Raw genomic sequence first — 20,424 nt, 5'->3', positions numbered from 1 at the left:
GTTCATGCAGGTGCAGTCACATGCAATATCCACTTTATTTCATCCATCACGCATTAGTAACATTGGTACATAACTAACACACGCGCGCTGAAGACATTCAGTGAGACGCGCGGTTGCAGAATGCGCATGCGCCAGGAACGGACACATCAATTCCTAACACGCGTGCGCATAAGAACAGTGGCAGTCCGGTGCACAAGCTCAGAAACGACCTCCTGTACTTGCAGACGCTGATCCCGTGCTAACGCGCCTATTACATACGAATGCCCTGTATGGTTGAAAAGCGGAATACCCATACATGGAGACACAATCGCTTCCGCTCAATCAGTAAAACGGGGTATAAATAACCATGACCATTGCCTGACTCCACACCAGCGGAGCAGCGTGAGGGGTAAGGCGGCGATCAGAGCGTCCTGACCTTGTGAGTATAATACTGAAGAACTAGTATCCTACGACCATCTGCACTCTTCTACATAAGTAAGTGTGATAGAATGAATTATAAAAGCTGCATCATTCTTCACTACAGATAGCCATTGGAGCAGCACCCCGACGTTCCCATTTTGCTCATGAAGCCTACAACCAAGCTTCACAAGTATGAAAACAACTTACAGTAAATCCTAGGTTTTTATGTGTTTTATGTTGTATGTGTTGTGAGTCCCCCTTTTTTTCAACAGGCTTATTAATAAGCAAATAGTGAGGTTCCAGGTGACTGCACCTGCATGAACTACCCGCTACATGGGTAACCATTAGGTGTTATTTTTGTCTTTCTACAGGTCATTGAGCTTGTAGCAGACCGCTGTAGGCACACTTAGCCTATTCCTACAAAAATTCACTTTTCTGTAAATACACATTTTTTTGTAGAAGAAGACGTGAGTAGGGAGGGGAGTTTGTGCCCCTGTCCTGAAGAAGGAGCTTGCCTCCGAAACATGTCGACAACAAAGCACACCAGAGGTCCCTTTCATTAATACAACAGACTTGACCTCTCCCTGCACTTCTTTTAACAGTACCAGCCAGAGTTCAGAATAAAATTGTTTTTCTTTAACACTCTAGTGCCAGGTACTTTTTAACCTTTTTTCACTACACCCCCTACTCTCTTAAAAACATACCCCACACACTGTACACCACACATAGCCAATACTATAAGTGCTCCCGCGTAGCCGTAGGTCGCAGCACGCCGCATCCCGATAGAGGGGTGCGAAGACCCCGATGATGAAGCATGACACCAAGGGGCCTTTTGGTGTGTGAGGGGTATTTTACAAACACTGAGTGCTTCAATACTCATTGATCACTCCTTCGTTTCCCCCCCTTCCCTTTGAATGTTGGATTTCTTTTGTTTACTTTATTATGGCTTAGGCCCAGAGGGAATCAGGGCGATGTTCCAGCGGTATGTCCCCAGTAGACCTCTTCGCTCCTCAAACAAAAACCTGTTAATATTGTCCAGGTTTAAAAAGTCCAGGTGGGGAGGTAGAGCCTTCTCCTTGGCTGCGGCCAGGCAGTGGAACTCCCTCCCGGAAGAGCTTTCTGGTCAGGCGTCTCATTCTCTCTTCCGTAAAACCTTAAAAACTTGTCTCTTTTCACACATTCCAGTATCAGCATGTTGTCTAGTTCGCTCTCCTTTTTCAGTTTCATTAGCGCCTTGATGCCCTTGGGTTTAGTCTGCGCTGTACAAGTCTAATACTTACTTACACGTCCCCTGCTGGGGCCGTGTGTCCCTTCCTACCGGGAGGTCCTCTCGCAGCCCCTCCTTCCTTCTGGGTACGTCTAGGGTATCTATTCTATGTTAAGGAATCTGCGGCTAGTAGTCTCTATCAAATGTTCGAGTTACTTACCTTCGGTAGTGATGTATATGGTAGAGCTGATTCTAGCAGCAGATTCCTTCACGACCCACCCTTCCTCCCCGTTCTGCGAGGACCTTCAGCTTGCTCTTCTGCACTCACCTGCCTACGGGTGGTTTGTCTTCTGCGATTGCCCTGTTTCACTTCCTCTCTAGTGGGATGCTTCGTTCTGTTTGTTTGATCCACTCCTTCCGTTCTGGTAGTTGGTTGGTGGGTTCCTGGGTACTTCTGCGTCCCTGCACCCTGGTCTTCCAGTGTGGGGCCCACTCATGCTCTTCCCTTTTGCATTGCTTGAAATTTCTGACTCCTGCAGTCCTCTGGTTGGGGTCTCTTGGCTGTGCCTCAGCCCTTAGCTCTTACAGGGGATGTGCCTCTCCTTGCTGGTGTTGTCTGGGGGTAATTTGTCGTTACTCTTATGTTCTGGCCTTGTTGTCCTTCAGTGTTTATGGACTGTGGTTGCAGGCCTCTTCGTCTGCTATGACATTTTTCACATACTTTTCTGCCCCCAGGGAGGATGTTGTGTTTACTTGCAGAGTTGCTTCGCAGTAGCTGTGCTCTGCTCTTCCCTTCTATGACTTTAGGTACCACAGTGCCTGGCACTCTTCCGAATGGTGCTGTTCCTCACCATTTGATTTTTCCTATCTGTTCATCTGACTTTTTTCGCACACTGTTCCTATATTCTTAGTTTTTGTTTGTGATGGCTCCGCGTTGTGGCGTGGAAAAGTTCTCCAAAGAAAACTGACGTTGGTGCGCCGTGGTGGGGCTAATGTGACCTTGCTGACGTCACGTCCGTGGACGACGTCAGGGCGGAGTTACATGGTACCACCTCCCCCCCCCTAAACCCCCCCCCCCGCCGCGTAGAGATGCTGTGGCAAAGAACATTTTCCGGATCCAGTCTTACACCTGGGTAAAATTCTATGTAAAGGAATCTGCGGCTAGAATCTTCTCTACACCGTAACCGAAGGTAAGTAACTCGTACAATGAGGAGCAAGAATGTCTGAAAGCAGATATTGTACAACAGGTCTTTGGTTTATTAAAGTAGTAGAACGTTACTGAAATCTGAAGATCTCAAAAGAAGTCTTCAAATGTATTAATGGCTCTTCATCGTTGCAGAAAATATTTAACATAAATAACCCATTCTGCCATCAAGCCTGGTGCCCACGAGTGGGCATAATCTATTAGAAGGTTGCCTAAAATCCTGTTAACATTTTACTACCTTACTGCTGCAAGTGTTTAAATGCCTATCTATTAATGATAACTTATGCTGATTGTTTCACAAATTTCTACCACTAATAATTGAAGAGCTATTTTACAAGCCAGTGATTTTAATTTGCCAATTCGCTCCAGTGGTGATAGCCTGTGTTCTTGCTTGCATTAATTGGAGTAATGCTTCTAAAGCATACTATCCAATTCTGTAAAGCAGAGGGTATTTTTCATCAAGGATGCAAAGTGGGGACATCGGCTTGATCTTCCAACTGTGTAACTGCTTTCATGCTGCATATTCAATGATGTAATATTCTGTTGAATAGTTTTCCTGACCGATTCCTCACCTTATGAATATTTCTCCATGTACCAGAGTGGATCCGGATACCTTTTTCCCTAGCAGCTCAAAATAACACTGCAGCTACAGCCATGGTTGTGTCAACATTAAGGCATATTAAGCTGCTAGAATTGGTTCCTTTTTTCTGTTCCTCATCAGCGCAGATACAGAAGTATTCTCTGTGTCTTACCAACAACATTCCTCAGCATTCGACAGCAACTAGTTCAAATGTCTCCTCCAAAAGCCTTCTGGGTTCAAATCTTGCTTAGATTCCATCAAAGGATTTCCTTGTTGGACCCATACAGCATATCTGAATGTGGTGTCTGGGTCAGAACACAACCCCTATGCCTTCGACTTCTGCTCTTTTATGCTCCAGAAAGCAGTTGGAGCGCAGGATGTCAAATTATTGCAGGCCAAGTCTCGCAAGAAGACATTAATATAGTCCTTCACCTTTCAGGTACATTTTTCACGACGTGTCCCCACAAGAAGTTTAAAAATATAATAGAAAGGAGAATACCTCTTACTCTTCTTCGATGAAATGACCCTGTTCCAGTGACTTTTCTGTGTCCTAGGTCTGTTCTCCTGTCACTGGGCAATTCCTCATTGTCAGAACAGAATCCAACGCTGAAAAAAAATGATGCACGAATATCGAACTCAGTTGTCCAAACCCTCCCACTTTTCCCACCCCTTTACCTTTAAGACTTCTTGCAAGCTATGCTCAATCTCTTCGGGATGCCTTCGTCACTCTCCAGCCACTTCTCAAGAGTAGATACTCTACCAGGATAGGTGATTCTAGCGGCTCTGACCTAGACGATGGGTGACTCCATGCCTTCGCGAGCTCTGGCTTTGAATCTGGGTCCAACTAAGCCAGTGTCTTCCATGGCAACAAAACAATCGTGTTTGTCACTGCCTCGGTCACTAAGCAGTTACACCCGCCCAGCCTAATTTTGGGGCTGGCTGACCTTTTACGAGCTTCAAAGAATAACTTTCAGGATCGCTTTGGTGACGCCTTGGCACAGCCTTGCCCTGACAGACTATGGCCATACAGAGAATGGTATCTTGGAGACTGACCTCCTACTCCCAACTTGCAACAGAGCTGACCGAGTCCTGGTAATTCTCTTCATTCACCTGGGTGGATAAAACTGCCGCAAAGATGCTGGAATTACTTTTGTTTTGGAGCCTCTGCTGGCTGCCTGAGAGAAGCCCCTTTTTAGTTTGCAGTTTACACATGTGTGGCTGTGAGAGACCTACATGTTTGTTGCACCCTTTTCTGGAGTGTCTGGTGGTCCAAGCTTCTGCTGCTAAGTTGAACCCAAATGTCTTTTGTGTGGCCCCCTCAAGCTAAAGTCTCAGGCTGTAATCCATAGGCTGAAAAATCTTTGCCTCGGGTAGTCTTTCCCTTTGCATGGCAAATGCACGGTCTCTTCTGGGCTGCAATGTCTGTGCCCTGTGTTACTTGGCGAAAAAGACTTAACAGTTTGCCTGATCACATGAAATAACATTTCTGTGAGTTAAAACCGATGCTTACAAATAGATCATGAAGTGCATTCTAGATTCTGTAGACTGCAATGTTTGATTATGGGCTTGCTTGTCATCTGATACCATAATGTTTGAATGTGTTCCTGTGGATTCTCCGGGGACATTCAAGCAACCCTCATGGACTTCCCTTAGATAGTGAGCAATCGTTAGGAGAGAACCCCGACTGCTCTCTAGAGGGTTTAAAAACAGCAGAGACGCAGCATGCTCACTGGACATGGCCTCTCTAGCAAAACCATTTCCCCAGCACCCTGCTCTCTTGATGTATTCAGTCTGCTAGACTTTTATTTTCTAGTCTATAAGGGGCATGATCAGCCCAGCAAGAGTAGTGCAGGCCCACTGCTGCCCCTCATGCTACTCTAGCAGTGAGAAGAGGAATTGAAGCTGTGATGCAGGCAGGCCATGAACATACATAGGGGTTTGCCCAGCCTCCTCACAGAAAGATCTACTTCCAAACAGCAAATGGACCGTAGTTTACGCCATAGGCCTTAATATGCTCTGCTTATTGGGCCAGGGAGACAATTCTGCCTTGCCAACTCAGGGAAATGGGCATCCAGTGGACAAGCAGGCTTACCAGCAGCAGGCGGTCCCTGCTGGACCTCCGCCTCTATCTAGGGCACAGGGAGCCGATAGAAGACATTCGATTTGTTAGATCTCAGGCATCCAGCTCACTTATACTGAAATAAGGGCTCACCGACCTCCAGGCAACGTTCTACTCCATATCACACATAAAGGTGAGAAGCAGTGATGCACTGATGGAAGGGAGACTCATTAATATGCAGCTATCTTGAGCAACGACTCATTGGCAGCCTGGCCCAATAGGTATTTCCTAATCCCTCCTCCTGTAGGATATTGCTATGGAATTCATAAGGTGAAGAATCTGCAGAAAAAAGGATCCATCAGAAGGAAAAGTAGTTTACGTTTGGTATCAATGTTTCAGGTGGCTACTATCTTTCCACATATTCGGCACCACCCTTATTCCTTCCCATGTGAGTTGGTGCTATTAGAAGATCCCAGGATATGCAATGCTATATTTCTGTTGTTGTCTCTAATGCTCTCATAGCTCCTCTCTGCTGCCTCGCTGGGGAATGGAAAAGTGGGAGATACTGGCACAAGCATGTCAGTCGGTGCCTCATATTATGTACGGGGGGGGGAATGAAGCTCGAGCCGCCTGGCGCCACTTGGCAGTTCTGCAAAGCTACTGCTGGTGAAAAAGTTTCCAGATCCAGTCTGGCGACTGGAAGGATATTCATAAGGTGAGTAATCTGTGAGATATAGAATCTACAAGAAACATTGTTATTTTTCTGATCCGCAATTGCGGTGTCAAGTATTGAAAGGTTTTAGTGCTGTTTTTTATAATGGATAATTTCCTTTTTATGCATTACAGGATTATTTAAGACCTTCTGTGGATGAACTCCTACAAAATCCACTGTTAACCCGATGGGTTACTGAAGAGAAAACTAAGATTGAGAAGAAGCCCTGCAAATGCCTGGTACCCGATCCATGCGCCCAACACTCCAATCCTACGCAGCTTGAACACAAACTTAAGGAGCAGCAGTTGATAAGCTGGGAGAAGAGTCTTAAAGAGAGAGAAGCACAACTAGAAAGTATGGATTGTGCTAATAAATTCCTCCATTTTATGATTCTAATTTTCTGGTATGACGGTGCACTAAGTTAACTTTACTACCCAAACCCTCTCCTGGATATTGTGAAGGGCCTGAGCAATGTTTTAGGCATTAGACAATTCATCCACACGCTCTTTCTGGTGTGATGTGGCTTAATTTGTTAAAGGTATTTTCACTGTAGACGCCAGTTATGACGCATGTTAACATTTGTCAAGATATGGGGCTTGCAGTCTGAATGGAGGGTCCTCATTGCTAAGGTAACAAAATATCGTACTTTAGATAGCTACTGCCTCATACCACCAAAACTGCTACAAGATACTTTTTTAATTCATTGTGACACAATCAAGTAACATACCAGTAGTGTTGAGGTTACAGACTTGACTGCCTCATCTTTAGGAATTGGGACAGTACATGTCGCGCTCAAATATCAAATCCAATACAAAATCTAGTTCAAATTCTCACAGACTTCAGCAGTTTCCCAGTAACATGTAATGCATGTTACTGAATGTTATCCTTATTGGATTGGATTTGAGTTTTCAATGTGATGCGTACGATATACAGCTGTATGGCAGCTGCCTGTGGAGGAAATATTACAGGTTTAAACAGACTATTCTGTCACTGGTATTATTAAATACTCAAAACTCTAAAACCATCCCAGCTAGAGATCATGCTTCAAGGCAGCCAGACGTTCTTTAAATTGGCACACGCAAAGGTAATAACTTGAAAGTTCGTGGATCGTCAGTCCCCATGGGCGAAGTCTTGTATACATTTGACCCTCGTTCCTTTGAGAACTGATGTTGGCAGCAACTCTGTGTACCCAGTACTATATTTATGTAGTTCAGCTATCTAAACACTGAATCCTGTTTTATGTAAACATTTCTCTCATTATTCGAGTAATGTTTTTAAAGAAACTTTTATTGATGATAAACTAGTGTATTACATAAAGACAATGCTGAATAGAGTATATTGTTTTTTTCTGAGAATTCATTATATGAAATAAAAGGGACATTTTAACAATAAACTGGATTCAGTGTTTAAATAGCTGAGTGGATAGTAAATGAAAGTGTTTCCCCAAGGAAGATGAGTTTATAGGTGTGAGAATACGAGTGGATATCACAAGAGGGATCTTTTGTTGTCTTCAATGATCCATAACCCTGTCCCTTTTGTTAGAAGGGTTTCTCCTCCATACTTGTGGACAGATATCAGAAGAGCACCGTTGTACTTCAAGATGTGTGCGGACAGCAGAATTCCTCAGTTGGCTGATTGACTAATAGGCAACCCAAGAAACCTCGCACACATCAAGTGTCTGCACCATATTTAACTGGAATAAAGATTTATGTCTGAGTAGAATCAATACAAAAGATCTTTGTAGCACGAGCAACAATCTTCTTCTCTGCAACAAATCTGAGGCTCACTTTTGGCAGCATATAGAGCCCAGTGCAATTGTTACCTTGTTGATGACTGTCATAAAAAATGTAATTGTTCTGCTTTTTCTCTCTTTGCCTCAATCACACTGATCTGGAGCCATCTTTTTTTTTTTTTTACTTGTTGGCATACTGTCTTCAAGGTCGTAGTGAATGAGCCCATGCTATGTATCTCATTTTGTCCAATCATTCAGGAATTGTATCGTTTGTGGGTGCAATGATTGTTCACTGATATTTATGAATGCAGATTGTTCGCTAGATTACTTTCTTAATTATTATTACTTGGTGTTGTCTCTCAACCACCCAGTTGACTGTCATTATTCTGTATCGGTACCAGTTAGGTTGCTTTCATTTAAACCTTAGCTCAGTCATTGGAAAGTTGCACAGAGAAGTTGGGGTTAACTCAAAGTGAACAAGTGTAAAGCATGTATCAGTCCCAAAACAGTTAATAAATCGAAACCACAACACAATAAAAAATCCCACTCCTGTTTCTAAAAATAGTATATATTTGTATCTTTAAATAAACTCCAAAATGAAGAGTAGTAAAGAGAACTGGAGATATGATTTTAGGGGTTTTCAGGGTGCCGAAAAGTATGGAGTGCCACTTGCGGGTATCTGGTAGCACTAGACCTGATCAAAAGTTAAGGCCAATGGCAATAGAGCATGGGTCCGCTACAGGGACTAGATTTGTTCAGATTCAAAGTTTACCTTCTGACTTAGTCTTTTTTGTAGATGATTTTTCTCATCAGCAGGGCAGGCTTGATCCGACAGCGGTGTGCTGCTCTGCGCTTATCCCAGTGAAATACTCGACATTGGAAACTTTTCTTTTAATAGCGCTGCTTTCAGCAAGGTAAACTAGCAAGTTAAATCCTGACATTTGTCCCGACAAGCTGGGGGCATCCGCCACTTCCGGACTCATACACCAGCTCCCTGTTACTAGCTGCGCCCTATAATTTATGTGTCCACTAGTTTAAGCTAGCGGATGCAGCTCTGGGATTGCCGAGAGATGTGGCCTGGGCCGCTTTTCTTGCTTCGGTGCCTGGTGGCACTGCTGAATTTGAGAGTAAAGAGGCCACGACACGGATGCGTGCCTGATCTAATGTCTTTCTCCGTGAGACCCTGGTGAGTAGCGTTCCCGGATTTCCTGACATGACAGAGTGCTCAGAAGTGTGCTGGCCTGCTGTGGATGCAGCCGCAATATTGCTGTGAGGGCCGCAGGCGCTTGGCAGTGATTAATCTCGGTGCGGGTGCTTGTGCCCTCTGCAATTCGCTGGGACCATGCAGGAGCATTGACCCACTGGTGCGAGCCTGTGTTTGGCGGCACTTGCTGCACCCTTCACTGCAGTCCCATACGGAAAGATCGGCCTGTTTAAATTGTCGGTGAGTGGTCGAGGATGTGTTGAGACTGAGCTGCCTGCAGTGAAGTGAGTGTCCTGCTCAGGTGGGGATCTGGCTAAAATAACTGCCATTTTACATGTGCGAGTACCACTGCATGAGCAGGTGTGCCCCTGTGCTGGTCAGTTCCACGGCTGACAGTACAAGTGAACAGGGAAGCCATGTTACAGTGCTGGACACTGGTAGAAACGAGTTCCCTAGTTACATAATGGCTTCACTGAAAATAGGGATGTTTGGTATCAAACATTTCGTAATAATAAACCTGCACTGATTCCAGTGTCTGAGTAATGCATGCCTACAGAGAGCAACTTAGAGGTGCCCCCTTAAATGACCCGCAGATTAGCATTCCAGGGCAGGGGAGGTTCAAAGGGCCTACTGCCTTTGGTATGCAAATCTGTTTTTTCTCACCAGAGAAAAGGCCGACCGCCTTTGTCCAGAGCCATTTGGCACCTGGACGGGTGGGAAAATTAGCTGGTCAAAGAGGCATGTTCACCCTCAGGACCGTGCCACCCCTCAGGTGAGCTACTTAAGTGGAGGCGACTATTCAAAGTTAGCCATCTTGGTGATGGCAAAATCAGGAATTCTGGGACAGGGTTATGACCACCTCCCTCAAGAAGTGGTCATATTGGGGTGTAATGACCCAAAGAGTAGGTAGGTCATTGGTTCCTACCCTACACTCCTCTAACACCCCTAAATTCAGTATTTAGGCGAACCTCTGGCACTAGAAAATCAGATCCTACCACCCAAAAGAAGGGCAGAAGAGACGCGAAAGCAAGAACTGCGGAAGAAGTAAATGACTTGGCAGCAGCCTGACTGGCTTGTTTGCCTATTCTCGACAGTTGAGCCAAAGTCCTCTCACCCTGCAAACTGCTGATCTTCCAAAGCCTGGGAGTACTGCCAGTACTTCTCCAAAGACACAGTAACGCCAGTGGTACAAGGGAGCTGTTCCCCTGCATCTTCCAGGTAGCAAGGACTGAGCTATGAGACTCCAAGACCGTGAAAACCTGACACCGGAAAGCACCACTGCACCCGAGCTGAAGTTGGCCAACAGTGCTAACATAGTCCCCTTACTCTCCAGACTCGAAGCCCACCTCAGATTGCCCCGCTGTAGTCTTCTCAATGCCTCATTCAACCTCTGTTGGCAGGCCCTATCTACCACAACTGCATCGCGGGGTCTGAGCCCTCCTGTTGGTTCAGCACGACTGGCCTCCCAGTCCAGCACTGCAGCATTTGTTCACGAAGCCCAACCCCCATTGACTTGCATTGGGCACCCTACACTGTTGGACACAGCTGCACCTGCTGCCCTCACACCGCTGGCGTTGATCTGCTGGTGCTGCCTTGGACTTTTCCCCATACTCACCTCAAATTCAGGAGGTTGGTTTCTTAAGTTGCTGCAATGAACTTGTATGCCGTATTGGTTTTTCCTTCCATAGGATAACATTGCAGATTCTGACAAATGCACTGTGTGTCGACTGTTTAAATGCAAAAGTATTTCTCTTGAAAACCAACTTACCCAATCGTATTAATTCTGGTGCCTTAACATATAAGATATGTTTCTGATAGATACATCTGCCGTGTGGATTCCTCACCTTGTGAATATCCCCTTGCGTCAGCAACATTCGTAAATTCTTTTCGTAGCCTCGCGCCGACGTGGACTTGGACGTCATAGAGACACGGCATCGCTCGCGACTCTGCTGACGTCACCGACGCCTATAATAGGCCCACGCCGGCGTGATGACATCAGTTCCCTTTTTTCCGCGTCGTCGACGCTAACGGTTTCGGGAATCTCAGTAGCCAACTGGTACTTTGTTGCCTTTTTGTTACCAATTTCTGCTTCTTTGTATCTTGTCTCTTCGACGATGTCGACAAAGAAGACCGGTTTCAAGCCCTGCAGGGAGTGCGGAAAAATGATGTCTATTACTGACCCGCACGAGGACTGCATCTGGTGTTTGAGCTCTGACCACGATGTGGATGGATGTTCCTCTTGTCGAAAGATGAACCCGAAGGCCCTGAGGGAAAGAGAGACCAAGCTCTTGGTAGCGAAGCGGAAGGCTGGAAAAGGTAAATTGTCGAGGTCTCGTTCTCGAAGGTCGAGGTCGAAGTCAAGATCTGGATCTCGAGAGGAGTCGTCTTCGAGATCCGCTTCAGACCATGCTTCGAAGTCGAAGAAGAGGAGACAGGAGTCCCGACGTCGTTCCGGTAAGGAGTCGGGCTCGAGGTCGAGATCACCGAAGAAGGTACGTTCTAAGGTGGTTACGCTGGATGTCTCTGAACCTGAAGGTGAGGCCTCGCCTTCGGAGTCGCGTGTGCAGTCGCCGACTCCGGCTTTGAATCCGTCCCCGGCGCCATCCCAGGCCCTAGAAGAGGAAGAGGTTCAGGTGGATGTGGATTCCGCGCCTACCGAAGAGCCGAATCCGAACCCTCCACAAGACCAGCCTGAGAGTTTCCAGCCACCCTTTCCAACCCCAGGCCAGGACCCATCGGCGTTTCTGAACGCTATGTATGGCGTCTTTTCAAGGGCGCGGTACCCCTCTGGCGCACCTTCGGGTCCCATGGGCCCTTTGGCTTTCAATCTAGGAGTCCCTCACTCCTATCCTCCTGCTCCATTTATGCCCTATAAGCCGGCTCCGACGCCGCCATGGCAGTTTCCGGCTCCGCCGAAGCCGTCGACGCCGGTTTCGGCGTCACCCGCTCCAGAACGGCCTCGAGAGCATCCCGCTGGTCCTTCGGATTCGATACCGACGTCGTTCCCGACTCCGTCGGAGCCGTTGGTGGATCCGGCTGCGAGGCGTGTGAAGGAGAGGTCCAGAAGGGAGGCTCAACGCCTTTTGGAAGAGCGAAGGTATGTGGAGTCACATCCTGATATGGAGGAAGGTGAATTGGATGAGGACTGTTTTGAGGAACTGGCTGACGCTGGTAGCCTGGATTTCTCTCCGGAGTGGGAGTTGACTTCCGGCTCTGATACACCTTCTAAACATGTCCAGCCTTATCATATGGTGATGAGGAAGGCTGCAGAACTTTTACAGTTAACTTTGCCAACGGTGGAATTTAAATCCAATCTTCTCACTGAGGTTTTACATTCTCCTAGTTCTGTGGTAGAGCCATTACTTCCGTTTAATGACGCCTTGACGAAGCCCATTTTGGAGGTGTGGAAGAAACCACTGTCAGCTCCTGCAGTATCTAAGAGTGTGGCAAGAAGGTACAGGGTTGCACCTGAAGACCCTGCTTTTTTGACGTCTCATCCTTCACCAGAGAGCCTAGTCATTCAAGCAGCCTGCTCTAAAAAGAATGTGAGGGCCTTTCCCCAGGTACCCTGTGAAAAAGAGGCAAAGAAACAGGATCAGGTTGCTAAAAAGACCTTCTCCTCTGCAAGCATGGCTTTGAAGTCGACTAATGCCACTTGTCTGATGGGGAGGTATGTGCATGCTCTTATGGATTCTTTGCGTATTCTAGCTACTAAGATTCCTGATGCCAACAGGAAGGATTCTGAGGAGGTAATTTCGGATGCACAGGCAGCGATTCGCCAAGTGATACAGAGTGGTCTGGACACTGCGGACTCTGTGGCACGTATCATGGGCACTGCTATCGCCACTAGAAGATCAGCTTGGCTGAAATCCTCAGACTTTTCGGCGGATGTTCAAGCGACTTTGCTGGATCTTACTTTTGACGGATCTGGTCTCTTTGGGAAGAAAGCTGATACGGCCCTGGAGAGATTTAAAGACAGTAGGGCGACTGCTAAATCTTTAGGTCTCCAGATCAGAGGCTCTTCGACCAACAAGAGATTCAGGGGTTTCGGTCGCTCTTCCTTTCGGAATTACCGACGAGGTCAGGAGCAGCAGCAACAGCAGCAGCAGCAGCAAAATTCCATGTATAGATCTTACAGGGGAAAGCAAAGAGCGCGTCCTCGTGGACGTCAAGCCTCTGCCTCCTCCACTTCCTCCAACCCTTCAGCCACAGAAAAGCAGCCCTAGATCCGCCATTTAGGATCATGTGTGGCCGGTGGGGGGGTCGGCTTACCCATTTTCTACAGGATTGGGAATTGGTTACATCAGATCTTTGGGTTCTCAATCTTGTAGAATTTCCTCCCAATTACCCTCCTTGCCAAGGTTATTGCACGGAGGAACATCTGTTGCTTCTTCAGGAGGAAGTGTTATCTCTATTAAGAAAGGGTGCGATAGAGGTGGTCCCAGAGCAGGAAAGGGGTCTGGGATGCTACTCCCGGTATTTCCTGATTCCCAAGAAGGATGGCAGACTTCGTCCAATCCTAGATCTCAGGATCTTGAATCTTTATCTGAAACAAGAGAAATTCAAGATGCTCACCTTTGCTCAGGTTCTTCAAGCGCTGCTAGAAGCAGACTGGACGGTGTGGCTCGACTTGCAGGATGCGTACTTTCATATCCCAATCCTGAAGTCGCACAGGAAGTATCTCCGTTTTACGGTGGGATCGCAACACTATCAGTTTGCGGTCCTTCCTTTTGGACTTACTACTGCACCTCGAGTCTTCACCAAGGTGATGGTGGTGGTGGCAGCGCATCTCAGAAGGTCGGGGATTCCAGTATTCCCCTATTTGGACGACTGGCTGATCAAAGCAGAGTCGTCAGAGAGAGTGCTCCATCATCTGCAGGAGACCATCCCAGTTGTTGTACAGGTTGGGTTTTTCGATAAATGTACCCAAGTCTCACCTGGTGCCCTCCCAGCGCAACCTGTTCATAGGTGCTGTACTGGACACAACTGTATGTCGCGCATTCCCTCCTCCTCAAAGGATTCGCGACATACAGGAAATGATTCCTTTATTTCACAATGGAGCGGTCGTTCCAGTCCTGAAGGTCCTTCGTCTGCTCGGTCTGATGGCTTCCTGCATTCTGTTGGTCAACCATGCACGCTGGCACATGAGGGCACTCCAGTGGTGCCTCCGCAGGCAGTGGTATCAACACAACGGAGATCTCAGGGAGTCAGTGAGGATCTCCAGAGAAGCTGCGGCGGATCTGTCTTGGTGGGGCGTGGAAGGCAACCTGTCTCAGGGAAAGCCTTTTCATCTGCCTCCTCCGGTGGCCACAACGATTCAAAAGGGGGTGGTGATGGACAGAGTATCTGAATTAAGCAGAACACTCCTACCCAGTCAAAAGATCAGGGCTTGATCCATCACCGTTTTTTAGCTCACTGCACCATCCTAGTTCAGAACCTGGCTACATGCAAATTAGTCTGACCCTGGCCCAGTGCATCATGGGAACAGGGCAGACCAAACTACCAAGCCAATTCTTTACTGGAAAGGAAACAAGCTTCCGGGGACCGGTTTCTGGCATTACAGCCGTCTTCGGCCCGGCTTGCTTGAATCCTGATGGTGCAGTGAGCAAGGGACTCACATCTGAGCATACCCTTCCACACTTGTGGTGGCCAAAACGATTCAAAAGGGGGTGGTGATGGACAGAGTATCTGAATTAAGCAGAACACTCCTACCCAGTCAAAAGATCAGGGCTTGATCCATCACCGTTTTTTAGCTCACTGCACCATCCCAGTTCAGAACCTGGCTACATGTTAATTAGTTTGACCCTGGCCCAGTGCATCATGGGAACAGGGCAGACCAAACTACCAAGCCAATTCTTTACTGGAAAGGAAACCAGCTTCCGGGGACCGGTTTCTGGCATTACTGCCGTCTTTGGCCCGGCTTGCTTGAATCCTGATGGTGCAGTGAGCAAGGGACTCACATCTGAGCATACCCTTCCACACTTGTGGTGGCCAAAACGATTCAAAAGGGGGTGGTGATGGACAGAGTATCTGAATTAAGCAGAACACTCCTACCCAGTCAAAAGATCAGGGCTTGATCCATCGCCGTTTTTTAGCTCACTGCACCATCCCAGTTCAGAACCTGGCTACATGCAAATTAGTCTGACCCTGGCCCAGTGCATCATGGGAACAGGGCAGACCAAACTACCAAGCCAATTCTTTACTGGAAAGGAAACAAGCTTCCGGGGACCGGTTTCTGGCATTACAGCCGTCTTTGGCCCGGCTTGCTTGAATCCTGATGGTGCAGTGAGCAAGGGACTCACATCTGAGCGTACCCTTCCACACTTGTGGTGGCCAAAACGATTCAAAAGGGGGTGGTGATGGACAGAGTATCTGAATTAAGCAGAACACTCCTACCCAGTCAAAAGATCAGGGCTTGATCCATCACCGTTTTTTAGCTCACTGCACCATCCCAGTTCAGAACCTGGCTACATGCAAATTAGTCTGACCCTGGCCCAGTGCATCATGGGAACAGGGCAGACCAAACTACCAAGCCAATTCTTTACTGGAAAGGAAACAAGCTTCCGGGGACCGGTTTCTGGCATTACAGCCGTCTTCAGCCCGGCTTGCTTGAATCCTGATGGTGCAGTGAGCAAGGGACTCACATCTGAGCATACCCTTCCACACTTGTGGCCAAAACGATTCAAAAGGGGGTGGTGATGGACAGAGTATCTGAATTAAGCAGAACACTCCTACCCAGTCAAAAGATCAAGGCTTGATCCATCACCGTTTTTTAGCTCACTGCACCATCCCAGTTCAGAACCTGGCTACATGCAAATTAGTCTGACCCTGGCCCAGTGCATCATGGGAACAGGGCAGACCAAACTACCCAGCCAATTCTTTACTGGAAAGGAAACAAGCTTCCGGGGACCGGTTTCTGGCATTACAGCCGTCTTCGGCCCGGCTTGCTTGAATCCTGATGGTGCAGTGAGCAAGGGACTCACATCTGAGCATACCCTTCCACACTTGTGGTGGCCAAAACGATTCAAAAGGGGGTGGTGATGGACAGAGTATCTGAATTAAGCAGAACACTCCTACCTAGTCAAAAGATGTGGCCACAGTAATAACGGATGCATCCACTCTAGGGTGGGGTGCTCATCTGGAGGATCTGGAGATCAAGGGTCTTTGGTCTCCAGAGGAAAGGTTGCTTCATATCAACCTTCTAGAATTGCGGGCGATTCGTTTGGCGCTCAAGGCCTTCCTCCCTTCCCTTCGTGGTCGATCGGTCCAGGTCCTCACGGACAACACATCCACGATGTGGTACATCAACAAGCAGGGAGGAGTGGGGTCGCAGTGTCTCTGCAGAGAGGCAATGCGTCTCTGGTCCTGGGTTCAGGACCATCTGATTTGTCTGATGGCGAATCATCTGGCTGGAGTTCTGAACGTGTGTGCAGACAGTCTCAGTCGGCAGTTCTCGGCCGACCACGAGTGGAGGCTTCACCCGGAGGTGGTTCGTCACGTCTTTCGGACGTTGGGGACTCCTCAGGTGGACCTGTTCGCCACTCGCGAGAATGCTCACTGCCTGTCATTCTGCAGTCTCCAGTATCCGATGCAGGGAGCCTTGGGGGACGCGTTTCAGTTGAGTTGGGGAAGACAACTCCTTTACCAGTTTCCTCCTATACCTTTGATTCCTCGGGTTCTGAGGAAGATTCGCCAAGACCGGGTCCAAGTCCTATTGGGTGCCCCGGAATGGCAGAGAAGGGTGTGGTATACAGATCTTCTCCACCTCTCCTCTCACCCGCCGCTCAGTCTCCCTCACAGGGCCGACCTCCTCTCTCAGATGGAGGGGCAGGTTCTACACCCCCACCTCCAGACATTGCACCTTCATGCCTGGAGATTGAACGGGGCAACCTGAATTCCTTTTCTCTCCCGCCTGATGTGGTGGATGTCATCTTGTCAGCCAGGCGTGACTCCACTAAATCCATCTATTCTTATAGATGGTCAAAATTTGTCACGTGGTGTGGGGAGAAATCTATTGACCCTTTGAGAGCCCATTTGTCTGATGTTCTCCAGTTTACCCTCTCTCTGGCGCAGCAAGGGCTTGCTGTTGCCACAGTTAAGAGCTATCTTTCTGCGCTGTCGGCATTTCTCTGCTTGCCTGACCAGCCATCTCTTTTTAAATCTCCTGTAGTTTTAAGGTTTTTGAAGGGCCTCACAAATAGGTTCCCTCCTACTCCTTTTATTGTGCCTCAGTGGGACTTAAATCTTGTCTTGACTTTTTTGATGGGTGCTCCCTTTTAGCCTCTTCACAAATGTCCTATGAGGCTTTTGACTCTTAAGACAGTCTTCCTCGTTGCAATAACCTCAGCAAGGAGGGTACGTGAGCTTCAAGCTCTTAGTTCCAAGCCCCCTTTCTTGACCATTCATGCTGATCAAATGGTTCTTAGGACCAGGGCTGTTTTTCTCCCAAAGGTGGTGACTCCTTTCCACCTTGGTCAATCCATTACCCTCCCTACCTTTTATCCTCCCCGCACCCTTCCAAGGAGGAGGAGAGGTTACACCGTCTGGACCCCAAAAGGGCAGTGTCTTTTTACCTGGACAGATCTAAAGACTGTCGATTGGATGACCAGCTCTTCGTTGGGTTTGCTGGCTGCAAAAGAGGAAGAGCGGTCCATAAAAGAACTTTGTCAAGATGGATCGTCCTCTGTATAAAGATCTGCTACTCTTTGGTCGGTAAGGAACCACCAGAGGGTATAAGGGCTCATTCTACAAGAGCTAAATCTTCAACCTCAGCATTGGCTACAGGTGTTCCTGTAGAGGACATTTGTAGGGCGGCAACTTGGTCTTCCCTCCACACTTTCGCGAAGCATTACTGCTTGGATTCCGAAGTGAGGAGGGACGGCCACTTTGCGCGCTCTGTCCTTCAGGATTTCCTGGTTTAGAAGAGTGGACGCCCTCCTCCGGGAGTGGGGACTGCTGTGGGACTCTATTCACAAGGTGACGAATCCACACGGCAGGTGTAGCTATCAGAAGAACAAGTTACTTACCTTCGGTAACCCTTTTTCTGGTAGATACAATATCTGTCTGTGGATTCCTCACTGACCCACCCGCCTCCCCGTTGTCCACTCTTCTATACCAGTATATCTGTATTGTATTTATTTTATGGTCAAGTGTATGTTTACTTACATTTGCTTCACATTGTGTGTGTTATTTTGACTATCGTGTACTGTGTATGCTATGTACATTACTACTGTCATTGGTCCGTCTGTGTGCCTCGAAGGCACGGAAAAAAGGGCGGAACTGATGTCATCACGCCGGTGTGGGCCTATTATCGGCGTCGGTGACGTCAGCAGAGTCGCGAGCGATGCCGTGTCTCTATGACGTCCAAGTCCACGTCGGCGCGAGGCTACAAAAAGAATTTCCGAATGTTGCTGACGCAAGGGGATATTCACAAGGTGAGGAATCCACAGGCAGATATTGTATCTACCAGAAAAAGCGTTACAGAAGGTAAGTAACTTGTTTGTTATTTTTATAAATTGGTGTGGATGTCTTTGAGTTGTGTGCATCATGTATTGACTATTCTGTGCATTTTCAGATGTCTAACACTCCCCTCTGATAATCCTGAGGCTGTTCGATCACACTACACCCTAATAGAGCACCTTAGGATTGTTAGAGCAGGCCCTCGCCACTCGTAAGGGAATACCCAAATTCAGCATATCTCATTTTGATATGCTGCCTAAGGAGCCGGCTTTCCACAGCAGAAAAATGCCAACTTTTCAAAAGTGACCTTTTCAAAATAGTAATGTTTAAATGCTACTTTTCGACCAGTTTGGATTTTTTTTTTTTTTTTTTTTTTTAGCCTTTATTGATATCAAAGAAGACAAATCGAGGCCCACAACCAAGCCGGCCGGCCGCAGTGTACAAAACAGTCAGGAGTCATCAGGCAAATAGTACATAATCAATCAATACAAAGCAGAGGCCGTACAATCGCAATGGGGGAAAAAAGGCTTAATTTTACAATAAGGGGAGAGGACATATGACAGGCACACCTGCAATACGGAGGCATCCGATATCCCGTAATCAACCTCAACATTAAGAAGGGGGCGTGGGGCAAAATATCAGGGGGACAACACAATGCAATGAAGAAATCAGGATATGTGAGATACCGTCAACCCCTGAGCGTTATCCTCGTAACACGCCCGCCACCCGGGACACTACCAAGCCAGAACAGTGGGATCGGAAGACAATGCATGAAAACCCGCCCGTCACAGTACCCTCTGGGACGCAGGAAGGAAAAAAGGGAAGGGGGACTAGGTAGGGGGGGGGAAGAGGAAGGGAAAGGAAAATGGAGGGAAGAAAAACCAAACAATAAAAAGGGAATAGGGAAATATGAAAAAAGAAAGGGAAAAGACACGCCGACACGGCACCCCGTGGTGAGAGGACAGGAGACAAAAGGATTAGCGGCCCAAGTGGGGCATGGCAATCGGATGAAAAGACAGCCAAAATGTAGCAGGAGGAGTAACGACGCCCTACCCCCACCCGAAACACACCATAGGAGGTCGGGACAGACGCGGCCTCACGAAAAAGATATACAAAAGGGCCATAGAACCAGAAGACAAACAAAAAATAGGACCCAACCCACCCGTCCCACCCTGCACCCCTGTAGAAGGCTACGGCCTACCCTTTAAACAGCGTGCCTGTCGCCCTAAACCAGAACCCGAAATATAGCAAGAAGAAAGAATGAAAAACGAGACAAAAAGACCAAAAAAGCAGAGAAAGAAAACAGGAGGGAGGAGCAGAAGAACTATAATACAAACGGTAGGCCACAGCCCTCCGCCCAACCCGACAAATACAATCAAAAAAACAGACCAGGATGACACCCCATCACGCGCCACAAAATATTAGGAGAAGGGGACCTCCCACCCCTCTACGATCAGAGACAATTGAGCAACGAAATCGCATACCGGGAATCAAGCAGAAGTCGTACATTTCACCCCCAACCCTTCCGAGCGACAAACCCCACCCACCACATGGCAATGTACAACCACATACTAAATACGAAATCAGCATATAATCGAGTGGAATGGAGACTAGCATAGCTACGTGGGGAGTAGATAGATCGACAAGTGAGCAATAGTTCAAACTGAAAGTATCGATGCATCAACAATCGAAGCACAAGCCATGAGAAACAGGAGTTCAGTTGCGCCACTGGAGCGGGCGAGGTGGTCCCAATTTTAAACACAGGCAAAGTCATCGAAGCGGGCACAGGAGGAAGTCCACCCATAGTTCCAGGCAATAATGTCGAACAGGGTCGCAATACAGCATCCGAGTCCCCGGGGTCCGAACCT

The 20,424-nt window shown here is 47.7% G+C and overlaps 1 protein-coding gene across 1 annotated transcript in view; it reads left to right on the top strand.

Moving 5' to 3' along the window:
* The window catches only part of NEK2 (NIMA related kinase 2), a 204,583-nt gene that overhangs the window by 148,650 nt on the left and 35,509 nt on the right, over positions 1–20,424 (top strand). The window contains exon 6 of the mRNA XM_078649740.1: positions 6,296–6,515. Coding sequence (XP_078505866.1) covers positions 6,296–6,515 — 220 coding nt within the window. The remainder of the gene's footprint in view (positions 1–6,295; positions 6,516–20,424) is intronic.

This window comes from Lissotriton helveticus, chromosome 6 (assembly GCF_964261635.1).
Source record: "Lissotriton helveticus chromosome 6, aLisHel1.1, whole genome shotgun sequence".
Lineage (NCBI taxonomy): Eukaryota > Metazoa > Chordata > Amphibia > Caudata > Salamandridae > Lissotriton > Lissotriton helveticus.
The sequence above is the reverse complement of the archived record's forward strand: the minus strand, read 5'-3'. Positions and strand labels throughout refer to the sequence as shown.